This window comes from Drosophila ananassae, chromosome 3L, assembly GCF_017639315.1.
Source record: "Drosophila ananassae strain 14024-0371.13 chromosome 3L, ASM1763931v2, whole genome shotgun sequence".
Classification (NCBI taxonomy): domain Eukaryota; kingdom Metazoa; phylum Arthropoda; class Insecta; order Diptera; family Drosophilidae; genus Drosophila; species Drosophila ananassae.
The window spans coordinates 7,131,260-7,148,745 of record NC_057929.1 but is presented as its reverse complement, the minus strand read 5'-3'; the positions used below and the strand labels follow the sequence as shown (position 1 = coordinate 7,148,745).

Here is a 17,486-nt window from a genome sequence, read left to right as displayed (position 1 = left end):
GGGCGGAATCATATCGAAAAAGAGAAATATTATGATTTTCCATTAGATCAGTATAAAAAATGGGGATTATAACAACGAAATCTATTTAAAATTAGTCTTTTAGTTGCTATTTAGTATATTGACTGGTAATTGGAGATGACACTACATGGGAAATTTATTTTAGCCAAGTTCACAACCATTCCTTGGTTCCTTACCACTAAAACCATCATCGGTTCTTGGTCCACCACTGGTATCGCCGTCATCTTCTTCATAGCACCATTAATTGCAGAGAAAAAATAGCCATTTGGTGAAAAGCCGAAGAAACCATTCGGAAAAAGACACACTATTGCAGCAGCTCATCGAAAACCCTGCCAATACCCGACCCGCGAGCCGTTAGGTGCAACCGTCCCGCAATTAGTCCAAACCAAACAACTGCCCCTGCCCCGATTTCGTGAATCACCAACCAACCAGCACCCAGATATGGAACAGGCTCCGATCACCGACGCGGAGAAGGTGCGCATCGTCTCCGACTTCATCCTGCACGCGCCACCCGGCGAGTTCAACGAAGTGTTCAATGATGTGCGCGAGCTCCTCAAAAACGACACCTTGCTGAAGGATGGGGCCAGCCACGCCTTCTCACAGTACAACAAGGACCAGCTGACTCCGGTCCGCATCGAGGGAAGCGAGCACAACGCCATCATATCGGAGTATAACGATCTGGGTAAGTGGATGGGACAATGCCCATAAATGGAATTCCTCTGTCTTTGCGTGATTGTGAGTCATGACCCCCTGTACGAAACCGCAAATATATATAACTCTTTTGTTGATATCTTCGGCGGGTCGCCTAATACTTTCAACGCTGATAAGCTGATTGCAACTCTTCTTTTTATTTTTAGGCAACGGTCGCTTCTACGATCCGCGCACAAAGCAGGCCTTTAAATACGATCACCTCAGGAAAGAGGCTTCCGACTATCAGGACGTAGAGGCAGATGCCAGTGCAGAACCTTGGCGGGCAGCCCTGGACTTGGAGACGCTCGCATATACTGCCAGTCACTACAGACACGGAGTGAGTTGAACGCCGCACAAGACTTTTCTTACAGCTAATTGTTGTGATTTTTGTTTGTAGGTCAGCTCGGTCTTTGGAAAGTCGCAGGGTAACCAGATTACGCTAACGATTTGCATCGAAGACCACCAGTTTCAGCCGAAGAACTACTGGAACGGACGGTGGCGCTCACAGTGGCATGTTACCTTCCAGGCGGGCACCAGCACCGCCGAACTGAAAGGTGTTCTGAAGGTGCAGGTGCATTACTACGAAGACGGAAACGTGCAACTGGTGTCCTCGAAGGAGTGCCGCGAAAGCGTTGTGGTTAGCAACGAGCAGCAGGTGGCCAAGGAAGTGATTCGCCTCATCGAGGAGGCAGAGAACGAGTACCAACTAGCCATCTCAGAGAATTACCAAACGATGTCCGACACAACGTTCAAGGCCATGCGCCGCCAACTGCCAATTACCAGGACCAAGATCGACTGGAGCAAGATCGTCTCTTACAGCATTGGCAAGGAACTGAAGACGCAATAAGACCAGGAGGTGCAAGCGGAAGCAGAGGGCACACAGTCGACGAAGCGACCCAACAGTCTTCCACTTGCCACGGCCAAGCGAGCATAGATACCAGCCGAACAGCAGCATTAGCATTACAACATCCAATCCGAAGCAGCGCGGTAAAACGAATACGAACACGAGCAGGCGGGCGAACCAAACTCTAAGCTGGATGGTTCCTGCCGATAATAAATGTGTAATTGCTATATACATACGATCATATACATACATATATATATATACAGCGTGTATTTACAATGTGTTATATAACGATGAAAGTTCATATACATAACATAACTATATATATTAACTACGACCGGAAATTATTTGGTTGCGCGATGAATGAACTTGGATGATTGAAGCCTGACGGCGAACGATGCTCTGTTGCCTCGTTTGAGTCACGATCGCCACCAATAGTCGCCTTTATCGGTTAAGAAGAGCATTAAACGCGGTTTTTATCATGTACTTTGACCTATGTATTATTCTAATTTTAAACAAATCGAACACGAAATAAGATGTCCAGACGAGCAACCTACGGAAGGCCAGAATTGGCCAGCCTAACTGTAAGAGGGCCTCGCGATTCGGCCAAACCAATATCAGAGCCTTGGAATCGAACGCCTTTACACTATTTTAAGCAGTATCATTAGACCACGAGCACCCATCCAGTTTTCTCTAAAACACAATACTTCCCCCAGATTATTTACAACAAAAAACATGAACACGAATACGATATAAGCTTAATATTCAACGGCAGTTGGCCGTCAGCAGTTCACTTCAATAACAAAAGACTTTGATTTTATAAAACAACAAATTTTTAATTTAAAGAGCGTAACTATACAACATTTAAGATTGCTTGAATTAGTCAAATTTAATGAAAATAAACTAATTGAATCGGACTACTCCCTAGGTGTTTCTTTGCTTAAAAAATTAATCTTCGACAGCGTGATATTTTACACTTCTTGGACGGGAACTTGGCTAATGGTCTCGGTTAAGTTCAGCTCTTCCGATTTTTTAAGCAGAAACCGCTTTTCGGGATTCAGCTTGGTTTCCAGCTCCAATCGATCTATGAGCCAGCCCTGTTCCGGCTGGTGGGAGGCCCAGAAGTAGAGGGTTCCTGCAGAAGAAGCCTTTGAGAATCTGGTGATAAGATTATGGAGGACTACTTTACCTTTGTCCTTACTCCCTCGCACTGATACCTCAAACTGTGCTTTCTCCGCATTGCAGTTGTTGTTGGCATTGCCAAGATCTATTCCCAAGTCCTTAATTGGCTCCCCCAGCAGTCCAACCGCTCCTCTATGCTGCCGGAGCCCCTTCAGAGCAAGTTTGTAATATTCACAGGATCGCACCCGGTCCTCCATTTTCCAGCGCATGTACATGACGGCAGATATGGAAGCCACAGCGCCATAGACGCATATGGTCCCTAGGGTGCGGTTGGAGGGCATTCGAAATCCCACCATTGTGTGTTTCACTTATTAACTCTGATTACTTGCCTTTTTGGCTTGTGTAATATTTGTTATTGCCGGTTTTGGGGCTTAGAGGTGGCCATCTAACCGATATATTTTTGTTTTGGTTTATCAGATGTTCTGTGGGACCATATTTTTGGAGCAGGCACACTTGTGCTTGAAATATTATACAACAAAACGCAGCGATCAAGTGCCACTGCAAATTTAAACCATTATTTGTCAATTAAATTGACGATTAGAGGGTTAGCAAACAAGACAAGACGATGAGTAACTTTACAACGGTACTTAACCTGGTGAGACAGCGTTTAATAGCCCCGGCGTTGTCCAATCCTGTGCGGAGCTACGCCGTGAAGCCGGCGGCGCCAGGTAAGCATCCAAATGTTTATCAGATTGACCAAAAGGTTTCATGTCCCTTTATCCACAGCGGGAAAGAAAAAGAAGCTGGGCAAGCTGGGACCCATCATGGAGAAGAAGATCATTCCAGTGGAGACGGACGCCAACAAATTGGTAAACTACGTTTGCGGAAGCAACTACCTGAAGACCGGCCAGGATGTCAAGGTGAGTTGTGTGCCCAAATGGGAAGTATTTCCTGTCTAACATCCTACTTTTTAATCAAGATCAAGCCAGATTCCGAGTATCCTGAATGGCTATGGACTCTGAATACGGAACGCATCATTCCTCTAGACGAACTGGATCCCAACACCAAACAGTACTGGAGGCGACTTAGGAAACTGGCCCTGCGGCGGAACAACCAGCTATCCAAGTTGAAAAAGTTCTAGAAGCCTAAATTACGGCTAGCCGTAGGTGTTATCATTGATTTTGGAGACTCACACTGGCCCTCAACCCGCGCCAGGGTGCAATCATGTTGGCTCGTATTTACATTGCTGTTATGCAGCAACAAGTGTACAAACACTTTATTGTTCTCTGGTAAAAACCGCAAATAAATTTTACACTATATCAGAGTCCTTATCAAAAAAGGGGTATTTGTTGACATTCGATTTCTTGTATAAAAAACGTGAAGCTGGTAGAGCTTTCAATCAGTTACAATGTGGAGTTCATCGTCGGGGTATCTGGTGCTTTTTGGGGTCTTCCTGTTGGCTACATCGTTAGCTGCTCAAAAAAACACCTCAAGTAAGTGGTGGCTAAAGGATTATAACCAGTTAGTAACCCCGCATTAGATGTCGTTTGCTATCAGGGAACTTGGTCGACTTATCGTCCTGGACTAGGCAAGTTCGGAGTGGAAGACATCGATCCCTTCCTGTGCACTCACTTGATCTACGCCTTTCTGGGCATCGAGGAGACAGGTCAGCTTCGGGTCATCGATGCCTATCTCGACCTCGAGGATAACAGCGGTCGAGGAAACATAAAGAACTTCAACGCCCTGAAGCTAAAGAATCCCACGCTGAAGACTTTGGTAGCCGTGGGCGGCTGGAATGAGGGCTCGAAAAAATTCTCATTGGTGGCCAGCGATCCTGCAAAGCGCTCGCGGTTTATAGACGATACAGTCAAGTTTATACAGCGACATGGATTTGATGGATTGGACTTGGACTGGGAGTATCCAGGACAGCGTCACAGTCTGGAGAACGACGACGATCGCACGAACTATATTACCTTCCTAAAAGAGCTTAAAGAAGGGTGAGTACAAGACTTAACTTCAAATTAGTATGACTTTCATGAAAACTCCTTTTTAGTCTGCAACCCTTTGGCTTTATACTGACTGCCGCTGTAGGTTCTGCCCAATTCTCCGCAGAAATATCCTACGATATTCCAGCAATAGTTCCCTATCTGGATCTCATCAATGTCATGGCCTATGATCTTCACGGACCTTGGGATCCAGTTTTGGGCATCAATGCCCCATTGTATGGCTCAAAAAAGGATAAAAGCGATGCCACAGGACGCCAGCAGCAGCTCAACGTGGACGCCATTGTCAAATATTGGCTACAGGCTGGAGCTCCCGCAGAAAAACTGGTGCTCGGCGTGCCCTTCTATGGCCGGACATTCACTTTGGCCAACGCCGAGGATCACGAACTGGGATCACCCCACATTGGAAAGGGAATAGCGGGAAAGTATTCGCGAGAACCAGGGGTCCTGGGCTACAATGAGCTGTGTGAACTCATGCAGCAGGAGGATTGGACACAGAAGTGGGAAGAAGAACAAAATGTCCCCTACGCCTACAAACAACGCCAGTGGGTGGGTTACGAGGATGTGCGCAGTCTCTCTCTGAAGGCACAATACGTTCTGGAACACCAGCTGGGTGGCATCATGATCTGGTCCCTGGAGTCGGATGATTTCCGTGGCACCTGTGGTAACCAGCGATATCCCCTACTCCATGAGATAAACAAAGTACTCTTTGGAAGTGAAACCCCCAGTGGTTTGACGGATGAATCTAATGAGATTACCGAGTCTAATGAGGGATATAGTTGTCCGGCAGACGCCACGGAAGGATACGTCCGGGACCCTGAGAACTGCTCCAAGTTCTACTTCTGCAACGACGGCATCACCCACAGTTTTGAATGTCCTTCAGGACTAGGTTTTGACCCAAATACGAAGTCCTGCAACTATTTATCGTCAGTAAATTGCTAAAACTTTAATACGACCAACAGGATGACACAATTTTTCTGGGGGATTGGTGCCTACTCAACTATTTTTAGATTACGGGGAAAGTTTTCCATGTCATAAAGGGGCATGCCCGGACGCCAAATAACAAAGTCCTGTTTGCATTCCACTTCATGTTCGGGGCGGCAATATTTTAGTTTCTCATCAAAGAACTCTCCTTTAATGCATTCGTAGTAATATCGCTGTCCATTGCGGCACTCATAGTAGAGCCGACAGTCCCAATGATCACGCTTCCACTCATCCCTTGGGCAAAGTCCACTGGGCTCGTACTTGGGGGTTGTGGTGAGCAACGTCTTTATATCTCCCAGCGCCTCGAAGATGGCAAAGAGCAGGGAAAACTCCTGGCCGCATCTGCCAGAAAAGTCATCCGCGTCAACGGTCCAGGCCATAGCGCCGCCCAGTTTGCTATTTTTGAGTAAGTTCATCTTTGCCGAAATGCTTTGTCCATTTTCGAAGCTAACCCATTGGTCACCTTGGGTGGCATACGGCACCATGAACTTGTTGTCAAAGTTAATGGCCCATTTTTTGGTATTAGGGCACCACTCATTGTAGGTCATAAAACCGGGACGACGGGTATATGGCGTCGTCTTGCCTGGACCCTTGGAGGGGGATCCCACTGTGGACTTTTTCTTATCCATTGTATAAGAGGTCATAAATAGAGGAATGCCCATGATTAGCTTTTTGGGAGCATGTCCAGCCTTCGACCAGTGCTTAACAGCAGCGTCCATACTTTTTTCGGGGCCATAGAGAGGTGCATTGTAGCCTAGTTTCCGGCTGTGAGCGTCCCTTTCTTCGTGCAGCATCAGGTTGACAAAGTCCACTTCCTTCACGATAGCGGGGATGTTGTAGGCTGCCAATGTCTTCTTGTCTGTACGCCCCAGGACCGCCACCATCACGATGAACTTATGCTCCTGGGCACTGTATATAAATATTCATTTTTACATCGAAGGGGACATTTTTTTTTGGAAACTTACCTCAAACGTAGCCCCTCAAGGAAGGTGACAAAGTTTTTCTTGTCCTCAGGCTTACTGTCCTGGGAAGGAGAGCGCCAGTCGATCTGGATGCCATCAAGACGCCATTTTCTCAAAAAAATGGTTAGCGATTTGTAGAACTCGTCCCGTTTGGTTGAATTGGATATCACTTGGGTGAGTCGGCGGGATTCCCCATCGGCCCATCCACCCAGAGTAAACAGAATTTTCTTCACGTTATCAATCTTCAGTTCGGCGGCACTTTTTAGAAAGCCTACAAGTTATGGGGCCTTGTAACGTAACCCTTGTTCTATTAATTATTTTAGTTTCCCACTTACCATGTTTGATGAGTAGGAACTCGTCAGTGATTTGGACTTCACCGGTCTCGTTTACACCGAATCCGTGTCCAAGAACTAGGTGGGTGCACATCCTGGTGTCTATGTACCAGGGATACACTTGACTCTCATTCTTGTAGGCAATGGAACCCACGTCGTATTGGCAAAATATATTATCTAGAAAAAAACTTCCTTATCTTCTTTAGCTTTTCAGTAGGACTTTACTTACAATCTTCCGCTGCTGAACCGCATATCATAAAGATCATCGCAGCAAGAACACAATTAAGTGGTCCCATAATTACGCCGGACCTTGAAAAGTTAACTTCAAATTTAAATGTCTCTTATGTAAAGTGGACTTTTGTGTTTATATGTTTTAAGGATCTACAATTGGTTTTTGTGTAAATTCAATTTCGGACGTATCCAGACCCTGTTTAGTGTTATTTCTGAACGAGTTACGATTGGTGTGTCGACATAACGAAACAAAAATGAATACTAAGGCAAGGATAACTAGGGAAACGCTTTTGAACTCCAAAGACAAGAAAAAAAAGCCTGCTCTTAGAAAACTTTTGGTTAAAAAATTTAAGATAATTGACTGTTATTATTTTCTAAAGCTTCTAATCCGAAAAAAAGCCCAAAGTTCATTAATCAACCTAAGAACATGATTTGGCCAATATGGATATAGGATTTCTCAAGCCAAGGACATTTTCGACACAGATGTAGCTGAATTTTTGGTTAAACCAATGAAAAAATGGAACCAGCGTTTTTGATATTTTTTATTAGGACTCTAATACCCTGTGATCTGCATAGAAACATGGGAAGAATCAAGCAAACAATTTTTTTATCAAATTTTGGCTAAAATCATGATGGTACCCCTTTGAAAAATTTCGAAAAATGGGTCAAAAATTTTGTTGTCAGGTTTGGATTGAAAATGATTCTACTCGAAACCCTAAGATCGGAAAGGTATAACATTTGAGGATCTGACAAGTATTAGCCAAGATATGGCTTTTTTTCCATTACTAAAAGATAAAAAATGGATCATCGTTTTGGATATTCTTCATTTGACCAAAATCTTAACTTTTGATGTACTTTTTAGTGAATATTTTTACTATTTCTTAACCGATCAAAAAACGGTATACCATTTATGAATGAGTGCTCTTATCCCCTCCCATTTGCATCAAAATATTTGGAAAATCTAGAAAAAAAAATTTTGGACCGATTTTTGCTCAAAATTATGATGTTACCCCTTTAAAAAATTGTGAAAAATAGGTCAAAAATTTTGTTGCCAGGTTTTAATTGAAAGTGATTCTCCTCCCAAATCCAAGATCGGGAAGGTATAACATTTGTGGATCTGATAAATATTAGCCAAGTTATAAATATTTTTCCATTAAAAAAGCTAAAAACTGGATCATCGTTTTTGGTATTCTTCATTTGGCCAAAATCTAAACTTTTGATGCACTTTTTAGTGAATATTTTTAATATTTCTTAACCGATCAAAAAACGGAATACCATTTATGAATCAGTGTTCTAATCACCTCCAATTTCTATCAAAATATTTGTAAAATCTTGATGAAAAATTTTTGACTAATTTTTGTTCCAAAATCACGATGTTACCCCTTTGAAAATTTTCGAAAATTTTTAAAATTTTATGTAGTCATGTTTTGATTGAGAATGATTCTTTTCGAAACCCTAAGAACGGGAAGGTATAACATTTGCGGATCTGACAAGTATTAGCCAAGTTATGTCAAGTCCATTACGAAAAGTAAACAAAATTCTTCACTACGTTGCAAAATTATGAAACCCTCTGCAAAGGTGTAATAACTAAAATGCCAAAGCAATATAGATTATATTATGAAATGGTGGGAAAAGAAGACTTCTTCCATTATTTCGGTTATGGCATTTTTAAAAGTGAACCCTGTCTGGAAAACAATATAGATGACTGTGTCTAGCTTTGTTAACCTTTTCAAATAAATGACAATAACATTACGTATTACTTTTATGGTCCATAAATGGCAATTCTTTTATCATTATTTCAATATTGAAATTGATTCATTTGCACTTGCTTCGGGCCTCGATTACGGCAGGCACATACTCATTTATAAATATTTCTACAAGTGGCACTCAATCTAATCCGAATGCGTGCGGCCATAAATACAGGATTTTTATGGATCTCTTAAGCACACCTGTCGGCAGGGGTTAGCTTGAGAAAAAGTCATGGAAGTGATGCATTTCTCAAATTATTTATTTATTAGATAGTATTTTTAATACGGGCAGTTAGGGACTTGATCCGGCCAGGCGCACCCCCCACTGGAAGGATTGAAATACAAGCCGGCTCCGCACTCAAAATCATAGCGGACTCCATTAGAACACTGATAGAAGAGGTTGCAGTTGTTATCCCGCCAAAAGTAGCCATCGGTGGAGCAGCCTTCGCCGCCAATACCGCCGTTACCTCCGCTGCCACCTCCTGGAGTGGTAGCAGTTGTGGGAGCAGCAGTAGGAGCAGCAGTCGAAGATGGAGTGGCACTGCCGCCGCCTCCGCTGCCACCTCCTCCGCTCACATCCTTGCCCAGAGCTCGGTTCATGGTCTTCAGCAGGGGATAGGTTTCACCGCATAGGCCGCGGAAGTCGTCAGTTTCGATGGACCACATCATGGCGCCACCCAGGTTGCGGGACTCAACCAGCTGCATCTTCATCTGGATGCTCTCTTGGTTGTCGTAACCGATCCACTGGTCGCCAGAAAAGGCGTAAGGAGCCCCGTTCTCGGCGTCGAACACAGTTTGCCAATTGTTGAGGCAGATCTCATGGTAGCCCAGGAAGCCATTCTCTCGGGTGTAGATACCAGCCGATCCCGGTCCAATGCAGTCGGCTCCGGGCCAGTTCTTCGAGCTGTCGGCCATTTGGTAGCTGTGTCCGTAGAAGCCAATTCCAAGGATCAGTTTCTCTGGCGGGGCGCCATGCGACAGCCAGTAATCAATGGACTCGGTAACCTCGGGCAGGGGAGCGTTCAGACCCAGGTAGCCATCGAGGGCCATGTGGAAGTCGTAGGTCATGACGTTGATAAAGGTCAGATGCTGGGAGATGGCCGGGATGTCGTAGGAGATGCTAGCCGACTTCTCGGAGGCACCCACAGCGATTCCCAGTTCCAAACCATACTGATCGAAGCTGTGGAGGACATGAATCTTTTATTTCACATCCAGAATTTGATTATCCTGATGAACTCACGTTTCCTTGATTTCGCGCAAAAGGGTCACAAAGTTTTCACGGTCAGCCTCGCTGCCTCCGCGCTGTCCAGGGTACTCCCAGTCCAGATCCAGACCGTCGAAGCCGTATTGCTGAATAAAGGCCAGGGTCGTGGAGACGAAGGTGGCGCGCTTGGTCGGATCAGCAGCCATGGCGGAGTACTTGGTGGAGCCCTCGTTCCAGCCACCCACGACTGCCAGGATCTTCAGATTAGGATTGCGCTGCTTCAGGGCAATGGTCTGGCTGATGAATGCTAGAGGGCACAACTTCTTGATGTAGCTACTAAGATAAGCAATAGATTTCGTAACCTACCAAGTCCATCGTCCATATCCAGCCAGGTGTCCAGAGACTTGAACTCGCCGGCGTCGCTAATTCCGAAGAAGGTGTAACTGATGTGGGTGCACAGGGAGGGATCGATGTCCGAGGGCGTGAACTTGCCATCCCCGGGACGATAGTTCGCCCAGGTGCCCCAGTAGCAGTTGATCAACTCTGGAGGGGATTGAAGTATGAGTACTGGGGCCATACAGACCCGGATTATCTACTCACTCTCGCTGGTGGCCACTTGGGCGAGGCAGAGGGCCGCCAGAGCCAAAATCGCAAAGAACTTCATGGTGTTGCCCGTGGGTTAAACGCCGCAATGGCTTCGGGCTGCATGAAACAGCGTTTATATAGGCCAGTTACCGGCGATCCTTATCGATATTATTATAAATTACTATACATACCATTGATGGTGATAAGCCATCGAAATGAATCGAATAGAAAACAAAGCACTAATATATTGCATCCAGATAAAAGACTTGAGCCTCAAGAGCCTATATGTAGCCACTTACTTTATTTAATTATGTTATAAATATTCAGGACAGGATTGTTGAGTGCATCTGAAGATTGTGTTAGTGATAGTCGTACCCCCATCGAACCCGTGTTTTCATCATCCTGGAAGATGATTAAAGCTGTTGCTATCCCACTCCCCTAGACACTTCAAAAATCAACTTATATTCTAAGAACTTTTATCAAAGAGCTGCATACAACATTGTTATTGTCACCGTCTTTAAGGCTAAAAACATCGCCAGCCATAGATTTAAAAATAAAATATTACCTTATTGTTTATTTGCTTGTTTATCAAAGACGGGAAGTCAATATAAGAAAGTAAAATTAAAATAAAAACTTATACGCATAAATGGATGGAAATTTTAAGAGTTATGAGCTATGAGGCATGAGGTGTTGAGACAGAGACCTTAATATCAGGAAAAGCTTTTAGATGACTAAGATAAAGTGTTACAAAACAACAAAATTGACTTTTTTTAAACGTTCTCATATTTACAATTGCAATATGAGAACGTTTACACATTCCCTCGTGGGGACATCTTGTTTTTAAAAATCTAGATAGGCAGGTATACCTATTATACTTTTATTTAATTATATTTATTGCTAAGGCTTCAAAGACCATAACAAAAGATTAGGAATATGGTGAAATTCCTCTACAAATTTTGGGCAGAGTAAAAGACTTGAAAAAAATCGATAGAACCAAAAAATGTGTTCTTAAGAAAATCCCATTTCGCCCCAAAACTAAGTTCCAAAGTTTAAAACACACATCTGTTGCATTTTCATAAATTTTATTCAAACAGTCTATTGTGGAAACCCTTTACCAACGCAGCTTCCTGTTGATGGTCTTCAGCAGGGGGTAGGACTCTCCGCACTGGCCGCGGTAGTCGTCAGTCTCCAGAGACCAGATCATGGCTCCAGCCAGGCCCTTGGAAATGGCAAAGTCCATCTTGTACTGCACACTGAGCACGTTGTCGAAGCTGACCCACTGATCGCCGGAGAAGGCGTAGGGAGCGGCATTACCGTAATCGAACACGGTCTCCCAGTTGTTCAGGCAGATTTCGTTGTATCCCAAGTAGCCGCTCTCGCCGGTGTAGGATCCGGCGTTGCCACCGCCTCGGCACGGAGCTCCGGGCCAGTTCTGGGAAGCGTCCGACAGCTGGAAGGTGCGTCCGTACATGCCGACGCCCAGGACAAGCTTGTTGGCGGGAGCACCCTGGCTCAACCAGAAGTTAATGGAGTTCTCGACGGCCCACTGGGGAGAGTTGAAGCCGGTCTGGCCATCGGAGGCCATGGCGAAGTCGTAGGTCATCACATTGATGAAGTTCACGTGCTGGGCAATGTTGGCAATCTCGTAAGAGGCACTGGCAATACCCTCTCCGGCTCCAACAGCAATACCCAACTCATAGCCGTAGGGAGCGAAACTGGAGGATTCAAACATATATTAGTTACAAAAATTCAAACCCGAAAGTTCATAGAATCTTACGCTTCCTTCAGTTCGCGCAGAAGGGTCACAAAGTTGGCACGATCATCCCAGTTTCCACCACGCTGGTTGGGGTATTCCCAGTCCAAGTCAAGACCATCGAATCCGTTGTTGCGGAGCAGGTTCAGAGCGGAGTTGATGAAGTTCTGGCGCTTGTACCAATCGCCAGCCATGGAGGAGTACTTGGTGGAGCCCTCGTTCCAGCCTCCGACGACGGCCAGAACCTTCAGGCCGGAATTCTGGCTCTTCAGACCTATAGCCTTGTTGATGAATCCCAGATCGTAGTCCAACCAAGTGTCCAGGGAGATGATCTCGCCGCTGTCGTTGATGCCGAAGAAGGAGTAACTCAGGTGGGTGCAAAGGCCAGCATCGATGTTGGAGGCATCGAACTTGCCATTGCCGCTGCGGTAATTAGCCCAGGTGCCCCAGTAGCAGTTGACGATGCCTGTAGAGATTGAAAACTTAAGTGACTCCCTTCTGGACCTGGATCCTTTTACACTCACGCTCAGCAACGATCGCCTGGCTCAGGCAGAGGACTGCAAGAATAGCTAATAGTTTTCCCATTTCGCAAAATGCTGGCCCAGTCCCGTTCCTTCAGAGTATTTATACCTTTCCGATCGGTCCCTATCTTCAGCCTTATCTCTGGCCGTGATAACCATACTCCACTTGTCTGGCAAATTTATAGATGCTTCGTCGCGTGCTACTTGTTTTGGATTTTTCGCCATATTTATAATGGGACTCGTATCTTAGAGTCAAGTACAACTTGATTTCTTGTCTATCCCAGAATTTTTATGGCCCTTTTGTAAGTATTTTGATTATTTGAGTTTATTAAGCAAATCTTATTCATTTTACTTTTGCGATTTGATTATAAACATTGATCCCAGATTGCTCATTTGTTTATTTTCGAATTTTATTGACTTTAAAGTTCACTGATAAGTAGTTGAAGGAGTAAACCTGATTTTCATTGAGGGAAAGTAAATTATTTTGAATGAAATACCTCTTATCAACTTTTATTATTGATTACACTCAGAGAATACTTTTCCAAATAATTAATTTTTATGCCCATACCATACATCGGCTAAGAAATAATTTCCCAATCCCAAAGACAAGTCATTCGTCCTTATTTATTATTTTCTTCTTTTTAACCAATTTGGGTGAAAAACAATAAGCTCGTTTGCTTTTATTAGAGATTCAGTAGAAATGCAATTATAAATAAAAAGGTAATGCGACCAGTTGGACTGTAAAGCGCTCAGATTAACAATTGTGATTCAGTGCGTTGGACATTCAATACGGCCAGGGGATGTGGCTTAGGCGACGTAGACCTCGAACTCCTTGTAGGCCAGCTCCTCGCCGCCGTACGGGATGTAGCAGACGCCGTGGGATGGCTGCACCTTGCCCACCGTGATGGTTCCCTCGTGGGTGGCACGGCCGATGAACAGAGGCTCACCTTCGGCGGTCTCGCCGGCTGGCAGAGCGTTGGGCGGAATGTTGCCGGCATCCACGGGCACCCACTGGCCACCACCGGCGCACAGCACCTCGTATTCGCCGTGTCCGTGCTCGCCGCCTCCCCAGGCCACATAGGTGACACCATGGGAGGGATGCAGCTTGCCGGGAATTAGGTCGCCCTCGTGACGGGCACGGGCGATGTACAGCTGCTCGCTGCTGTCGAATCCGCCCTGGAGTGCGTTGGGAGGCACTTCTCCATTAGCGGCAGCTACCCAGCATCCAGGTCCACTGCCAGTGGGTGCGGCGAAGCCCAAGACGGGAGCCGATGGGGCAGCATCTGGACAATGGAAATGATTAATAGGATGTTCGGAATAAGTCTTAAAATTATTTAGGCCCTTCATAGTCAGTAGCTCAAAAATATATATCTGAGTGAAAAAATTCAATTAGTTTACTATATAGTGAATCTGATTAGCTTACAAAGGTACCATGCCATTCCATTATTGATGAATTTTGATAAATGGTATTATAAAATTTATAAATATTGTATAAATAAATCTGAGCTCTTGACATTTGTATGACAACAAACTAAAGTCTTATGTCAATTTGAAAAAATATTCAAAACTTACCATCTAACAGCCAGGTACCGCTGGCACCCCATCCTGTGCAGACTCCCACGAAGTTGACCGGGTACAAGCTGCCGGTATCGAAGGATAGGAAGGCAGCGGCTTCGCCTTCGCGTCCGACGGTGATGACATTGTCGTACCAGCGGATCCAGAAGCCACGGAACTCGCCGGCATCGAGGATTCCTGGGGTGGGCACCTCAGCAACCTCGGGCTTTTGGCGGTCCTTGCGGATCACCGACTTGGTGTTGTCCCAGCCACCGATGAAGATCTCATAGATGGGGCCGTTGTCCTCCGGGGCGGGGGTAAGGGCCAGATGGGCATCTTTGGGAGCGCGCACCTTGAAGGTGAATAGTCCTCCGTTGGCCGGGAAGAACTGGTATTCCAGCTTGTCGGGGGTGTTAATTTCTGAAAAAAAAGAAGAGATACAGTCATAAGTATTGTGTTTTGAAGGGAACTGTACTCCCACGAGAATGGGAAAACTTCGACGTTTTAATTAACAAGATCTGAAAACCACAAAACAAATTCTGTCAAACTTTTGAACTGGAAAGATTCGGTGGCTATTTTTATGTTTCAGCCTTTTTATGTATCCACATATTCTAACTCACATATATATATGTGAAATGTTTAGCGTCTGTTTTTTGTTTGGCTCTTCTAAGCGCCATTCAAATGATGTCATTTGGATCGACGTTGTTTATTGTCTACAAAAAAATTCCAGCGAGTTCCACTCAAGCTCACTCTCGGGTTCTAATAAGGTGAGCCAGCTTTACGGGGCCTCAAACATTTCTCTATGGGTCTTGAATGTTTTCCCTAGGCAGCATTATTTCGCATGACATCATTTTAGGTGCATCTCACGTCTCCCAGAGGTTACTATTCATTCCGACCGAATTCTATTGATTATTGTCAGAGTTCAAGGACCAGATGTCTGACTCACAACAACTGCTACACATTTTTGGCCACTGCGGCGTATGACCACATCGAAAATCAATTTAATAGGTCATAAATATATATAAAAAACTTACGAAATGGCACATTTGGGCAGCTGTTAATTGGATCTGGGTGATCACAAGGTGAAAGTTTCTGTAAAAGAGTCTATCTTTGCTTGGAAATCACTTCTTTCCCAAACAATATAATTTATGTATTTTATTTACTTCTTATGTTCGCGATTCTAGGAAATTGTTGACACAATTTTCTAATTTTTGGTTCTGGGCCAAAAAAAGTTCTTCGTTCTATCATTTATTCTGTCCGCGACCCATTCCCCCATTTCGCATTTATTCAATTATCCATCTGGTTATCCAACTACTCTATGCACTCCACCCACCGGGGGCACTCACCAATTGGCATGGTTGCTGCTTCCACTGAACGTTATTCGCTTTCTGAGATTCTGATTCAAACTGCCGCTCCAAAACCAAAATACCGGCGAAGTAAGCACCGAAAAGAATAATAACGAGAGAAAATTCAAGAAGCTTTTCAAGCTCTGGTGGATGAGAGATCGTGTTGTCTGTCTATGTCTATGTCGCAATGTACACGACTGTACCTGCCCGAACATTGCAACATTTTTATACCATAAACTATGGCAATACCCTTTTACCTTTTAAATAAAAAATATAAATGCTTAAAAAACTTTATAGATCCTTTGATTTTTAAGATAAATACTTAATGGATAGGCTTTCTTTAAATAAATATTTTAAAATAAGCTCTTTACTAAAACTTCCTAACTTTATTTAATGCCTTATTTTCTATGTACACTCTTAGTTTACAAACTTAGAGTATATCTGGTAGCTATTGTAACTAGTTCGCTTAGCACCTCCATGAGTCAGGTTTTCAAAAGCCACTGCTGATGTCATCAAAACACCCCAAGAGCTTTTTTACTCTATGAGTAGGCATAACAAAACTATAACAAGCTAGACAGGAACAGGTTTTAAAGTCTTCGACTAGACTTTGTGTGATTTCATTGATAAAATATCCTTATTACCTTATCTGAATATAATGTGTATCCAAATTGTTTTTAGAAAATAATAACTAAAAATTATAGGCAGCATATTTTTGAAATAAAATGAATATTAATATTCATATTTATTCATAAAAGGGTACTCGAAATATCTAAGACTAAAGATTGGTGTTTTCCATTCCGTGCACTGCGGATTTTGTCGTCATTATTTTTGGCGTCATGTGCCAGTTTTACTTTATGTTGTCACATGTCTTTTTGTTTATTATTTTTTATGCAAAACTAGTTTTTTGATTGAATGACTAGTTTAAAATTTATATCAGGATATGGTAAAGTATTGCTTTCAAAAAGAAATATAATTTTGTAAGCATGATGATTTTATTGAATACCCAATGGTATTACCCATCCTTATAGAATATTTACATATTATTATAACGTCCAATGTTTAGATCTTTAAGAAACTAAATGTATTTTATATTTTTATTTGAAGTTATATATTATAAGCTGAAAAGTCAGTAACTAATTCAATATCTGGAAGGATAAAAAAGGACATTTTCTTTATGTCGAAACCTATTTAGTGTGCTGTTGCCGGAACCGAAATACCTAAATATTTAATTCTGGCCTGCAAAGTACAAATAGAAGTGACTTCTATTGGGAGTTCACTGTGCCTTGGCCTGTGTTGGTTTTTGCGAAAAACGAAGCATACTTTCAGGGGGTATGCAATAAGAGGCATGTGTTGTGTCCACATTATGGCGCCTCCGTATTCATCCTGTAACGGGGGTGCGTGGCTTATTCTTCCTTGTTTCAGTTGTTCCTTCTTCGTTCCGCCTTTTCCACTCGAATTTCGCTTGGGGTTTCAATGCCAGTTGGATTTCCTCTGTCTCGCCGGTCGGTCGCCCTCTTTCGTTGGAAACACGTGCATGCGCAGAGCTTTACAGCAAGCGGATATAATCGAAAAACAAACAAATCGCGCTA

At 43.8% G+C, this 17,486-nt stretch overlaps 8 protein-coding genes across 9 annotated transcripts; 3 read left to right on the top strand and 5 right to left on the bottom strand.

Moving 5' to 3' along the window:
- Positions 1-178: 178 nt before the first annotated feature.
- LOC6494786 (F-actin-capping protein subunit alpha) lies at positions 179-2,469 on the top strand. Its single transcript, XM_001959636.4, has 3 exons — positions 179-700; positions 876-1,045; positions 1,106-2,469. The coding sequence occupies exons 1-3, from the start codon at positions 460-462 to the stop codon at positions 1,553-1,555; spliced, it is 861 nt and encodes a 286-aa protein (XP_001959672.1). The 5' UTR covers positions 179-459; the 3' UTR covers positions 1,556-2,469.
- On the bottom strand, positions 2,363-3,139 carry LOC6495830. Its single transcript, XM_001959635.4, has 2 exons — positions 2,742-3,139; positions 2,363-2,687 (listed from the first exon to the last, which is right to left on the bottom strand). Exons 1-2 carry the CDS (start codon positions 3,028-3,030, stop codon positions 2,524-2,526), a joined length of 453 nt encoding a protein of 150 aa, XP_001959671.1. The 5' UTR covers positions 3,031-3,139; the 3' UTR covers positions 2,363-2,523.
- Positions 3,140-3,154: 15 nt separating this feature from the next.
- LOC6494787 (39S ribosomal protein L54, mitochondrial) lies at positions 3,155-3,993 on the top strand. Its single transcript, XM_001959634.4, has 3 exons — positions 3,155-3,402; positions 3,461-3,594; positions 3,654-3,993. The coding sequence occupies exons 1-3, from the start codon at positions 3,300-3,302 to the stop codon at positions 3,813-3,815; spliced, it is 399 nt and encodes a 132-aa protein (XP_001959670.1). The 5' UTR covers positions 3,155-3,299; the 3' UTR covers positions 3,816-3,993.
- An 89-nt stretch (positions 3,994-4,082) lies between these two features.
- LOC6494788 (chitinase-3-like protein 1) lies at positions 4,083-5,627 on the top strand. The gene is made up of 3 exons (XM_001959633.4): positions 4,083-4,167; positions 4,215-4,671; positions 4,728-5,627. The coding sequence occupies exons 1-3, from the start codon at positions 4,083-4,085 to the stop codon at positions 5,617-5,619; spliced, it is 1,434 nt and encodes a 477-aa protein (XP_001959669.1). The 3' UTR covers positions 5,620-5,627.
- On the bottom strand, positions 5,598-7,453 carry LOC116654749 (chitinase-3-like protein 1). The gene is made up of 4 exons (XM_032451073.2): positions 7,185-7,453; positions 6,959-7,132; positions 6,627-6,894; positions 5,598-6,570 (listed from the first exon to the last, which is right to left on the bottom strand). Exons 1-4 carry the CDS (start codon positions 7,249-7,251, stop codon positions 5,670-5,672), a joined length of 1,410 nt encoding a protein of 469 aa, XP_032306964.1. The 5' UTR covers positions 7,252-7,453; the 3' UTR covers positions 5,598-5,669.
- Positions 7,454-9,180: 1,727 nt separating this feature from the next.
- Positions 9,181-10,847, bottom strand: LOC6495828 (acidic mammalian chitinase). The gene is made up of 4 exons (XM_032451035.2): positions 10,739-10,847; positions 10,505-10,681; positions 10,175-10,445; positions 9,181-10,114 (listed from the first exon to the last, which is right to left on the bottom strand). The coding sequence occupies exons 1-4, from the start codon at positions 10,800-10,802 to the stop codon at positions 9,214-9,216; spliced, it is 1,413 nt and encodes a 470-aa protein (XP_032306926.1). The 5' UTR covers positions 10,803-10,847; the 3' UTR covers positions 9,181-9,213.
- Positions 10,848-11,788: 941 nt separating this feature from the next.
- Positions 11,789-13,096, bottom strand: LOC116654746 (acidic mammalian chitinase). The gene is made up of 3 exons (XM_032451036.2): positions 13,001-13,096; positions 12,501-12,942; positions 11,789-12,438 (listed from the first exon to the last, which is right to left on the bottom strand). Exons 1-3 carry the CDS (start codon positions 13,059-13,061, stop codon positions 11,835-11,837), a joined length of 1,107 nt encoding a protein of 368 aa, XP_032306927.1. The 5' UTR covers positions 13,062-13,096; the 3' UTR covers positions 11,789-11,834.
- Positions 13,097-13,616: 520 nt separating this feature from the next.
- Positions 13,617-16,017, bottom strand: LOC6495826 (C3 and PZP-like alpha-2-macroglobulin domain-containing protein 8). 2 transcript variants are annotated; one of them, XM_001959629.4, is made up of 3 exons: positions 15,898-16,017; positions 14,570-14,971; positions 13,617-14,280 (listed from the first exon to the last, which is right to left on the bottom strand). In XM_001959629.4, exons 1-3 carry the CDS (start codon positions 15,905-15,907, stop codon positions 13,805-13,807), a joined length of 888 nt encoding a protein of 295 aa, XP_001959665.1. In that variant the 5' UTR covers positions 15,908-16,017; the 3' UTR covers positions 13,617-13,804. The 2 variants fall into 2 exon arrangements, with proteins under 2 accessions (XP_001959665.1, XP_044571261.1); XM_044715326.1 differs by lacking the exons at positions 14,570-14,971; positions 15,898-16,017 and adding an exon at positions 14,421-14,521 and having other exon boundaries at positions 13,617-14,368.
- Between the last annotated feature and the right edge of the window lie 1,469 nt (positions 16,018-17,486).

Coding starts and splice junctions, on each gene's coding strand:
- LOC6494786 (XM_001959636.4), top strand. CDS start 460: ATGGAACAGGCTCCGATCACCGACGCGGAGAAGGTGCGCATCGTCTCC. Junction 701..875: donor ATCGGAGTATAACGATCTGG/GTAAGTGGATGG, acceptor TTTTATTTTTAG/GCAACGGTCGCTTCTACGAT. Junction 1,046..1,105: donor CCAGTCACTACAGACACGGA/GTGAGTTGAACG, acceptor TTTTGTTTGTAG/GTCAGCTCGGTCTTTGGAAA.
- LOC6495830 (XM_001959635.4), bottom strand. CDS start 3,030: ATGGTGGGATTTCGAATGCCCTCCAACCGCACCCTAGGGACCATATGC. Junction 2,688..2,741: donor GCGAGGGAGTAAGGACAAAG/GTAAAGTAGTCC, acceptor CTTCTTCTGCAG/GAACCCTCTACTTCTGGGCC.
- LOC6494787 (XM_001959634.4), top strand. CDS start 3,300: ATGAGTAACTTTACAACGGTACTTAACCTGGTGAGACAGCGTTTAATA. Junction 3,403..3,460: donor CGTGAAGCCGGCGGCGCCAG/GTAAGCATCCAA, acceptor CTTTATCCACAG/CGGGAAAGAAAAAGAAGCTG. Junction 3,595..3,653: donor AGACCGGCCAGGATGTCAAG/GTGAGTTGTGTG, acceptor TTTTTAATCAAG/ATCAAGCCAGATTCCGAGTA.
- LOC6494788 (XM_001959633.4), top strand. CDS start 4,083: ATGTGGAGTTCATCGTCGGGGTATCTGGTGCTTTTTGGGGTCTTCCTG. Junction 4,168..4,214: donor TGCTCAAAAAAACACCTCAA/GTAAGTGGTGGC, acceptor ACCCCGCATTAG/ATGTCGTTTGCTATCAGGGA. Junction 4,672..4,727: donor CTAAAAGAGCTTAAAGAAGG/GTGAGTACAAGA, acceptor ACTCCTTTTTAG/TCTGCAACCCTTTGGCTTTA.
- LOC116654749 (XM_032451073.2), bottom strand. CDS start 7,251: ATGGGACCACTTAATTGTGTTCTTGCTGCGATGATCTTTATGATATGC. Junction 7,133..7,184: donor CGGTTCAGCAGCGGAAGATT/GTAAGTAAAGTC, acceptor GTTTTTTTCTAG/ATAATATATTTTGCCAATAC. Junction 6,895..6,958: donor GTTCCTACTCATCAAACATG/GTAAGTGGGAAA, acceptor CATAACTTGTAG/GCTTTCTAAAAAGTGCCGCC.
- LOC6495828 (XM_032451035.2), bottom strand. CDS start 10,802: ATGAAGTTCTTTGCGATTTTGGCTCTGGCGGCCCTCTGCCTCGCCCAA. Junction 10,682..10,738: donor CCAAGTGGCCACCAGCGAGA/GTGAGTAGATAA, acceptor AATCCCCTCCAG/AGTTGATCAACTGCTACTGG. Junction 10,115..10,174: donor TTGCGCGAAATCAAGGAAAC/GTGAGTTCATCA, acceptor TGTCCTCCACAG/CTTCGATCAGTATGGTTTGG.
- LOC116654746 (XM_032451036.2), bottom strand. CDS start 13,061: ATGGGAAAACTATTAGCTATTCTTGCAGTCCTCTGCCTGAGCCAGGCG. Junction 12,943..13,000: donor CCAGGCGATCGTTGCTGAGC/GTGAGTGTAAAA, acceptor CAATCTCTACAG/GCATCGTCAACTGCTACTGG. Junction 12,439..12,500: donor CTGCGCGAACTGAAGGAAGC/GTAAGATTCTAT, acceptor TGAATCCTCCAG/TTTCGCTCCCTACGGCTATG.
- LOC6495826 (XM_001959629.4), bottom strand. Junction 14,281..14,569: donor CGGTACCTGGCTGTTAGATG/GTAAGTTTTGAA, acceptor TCCATTGTCCAG/ATGCTGCCCCATCGGCTCCC.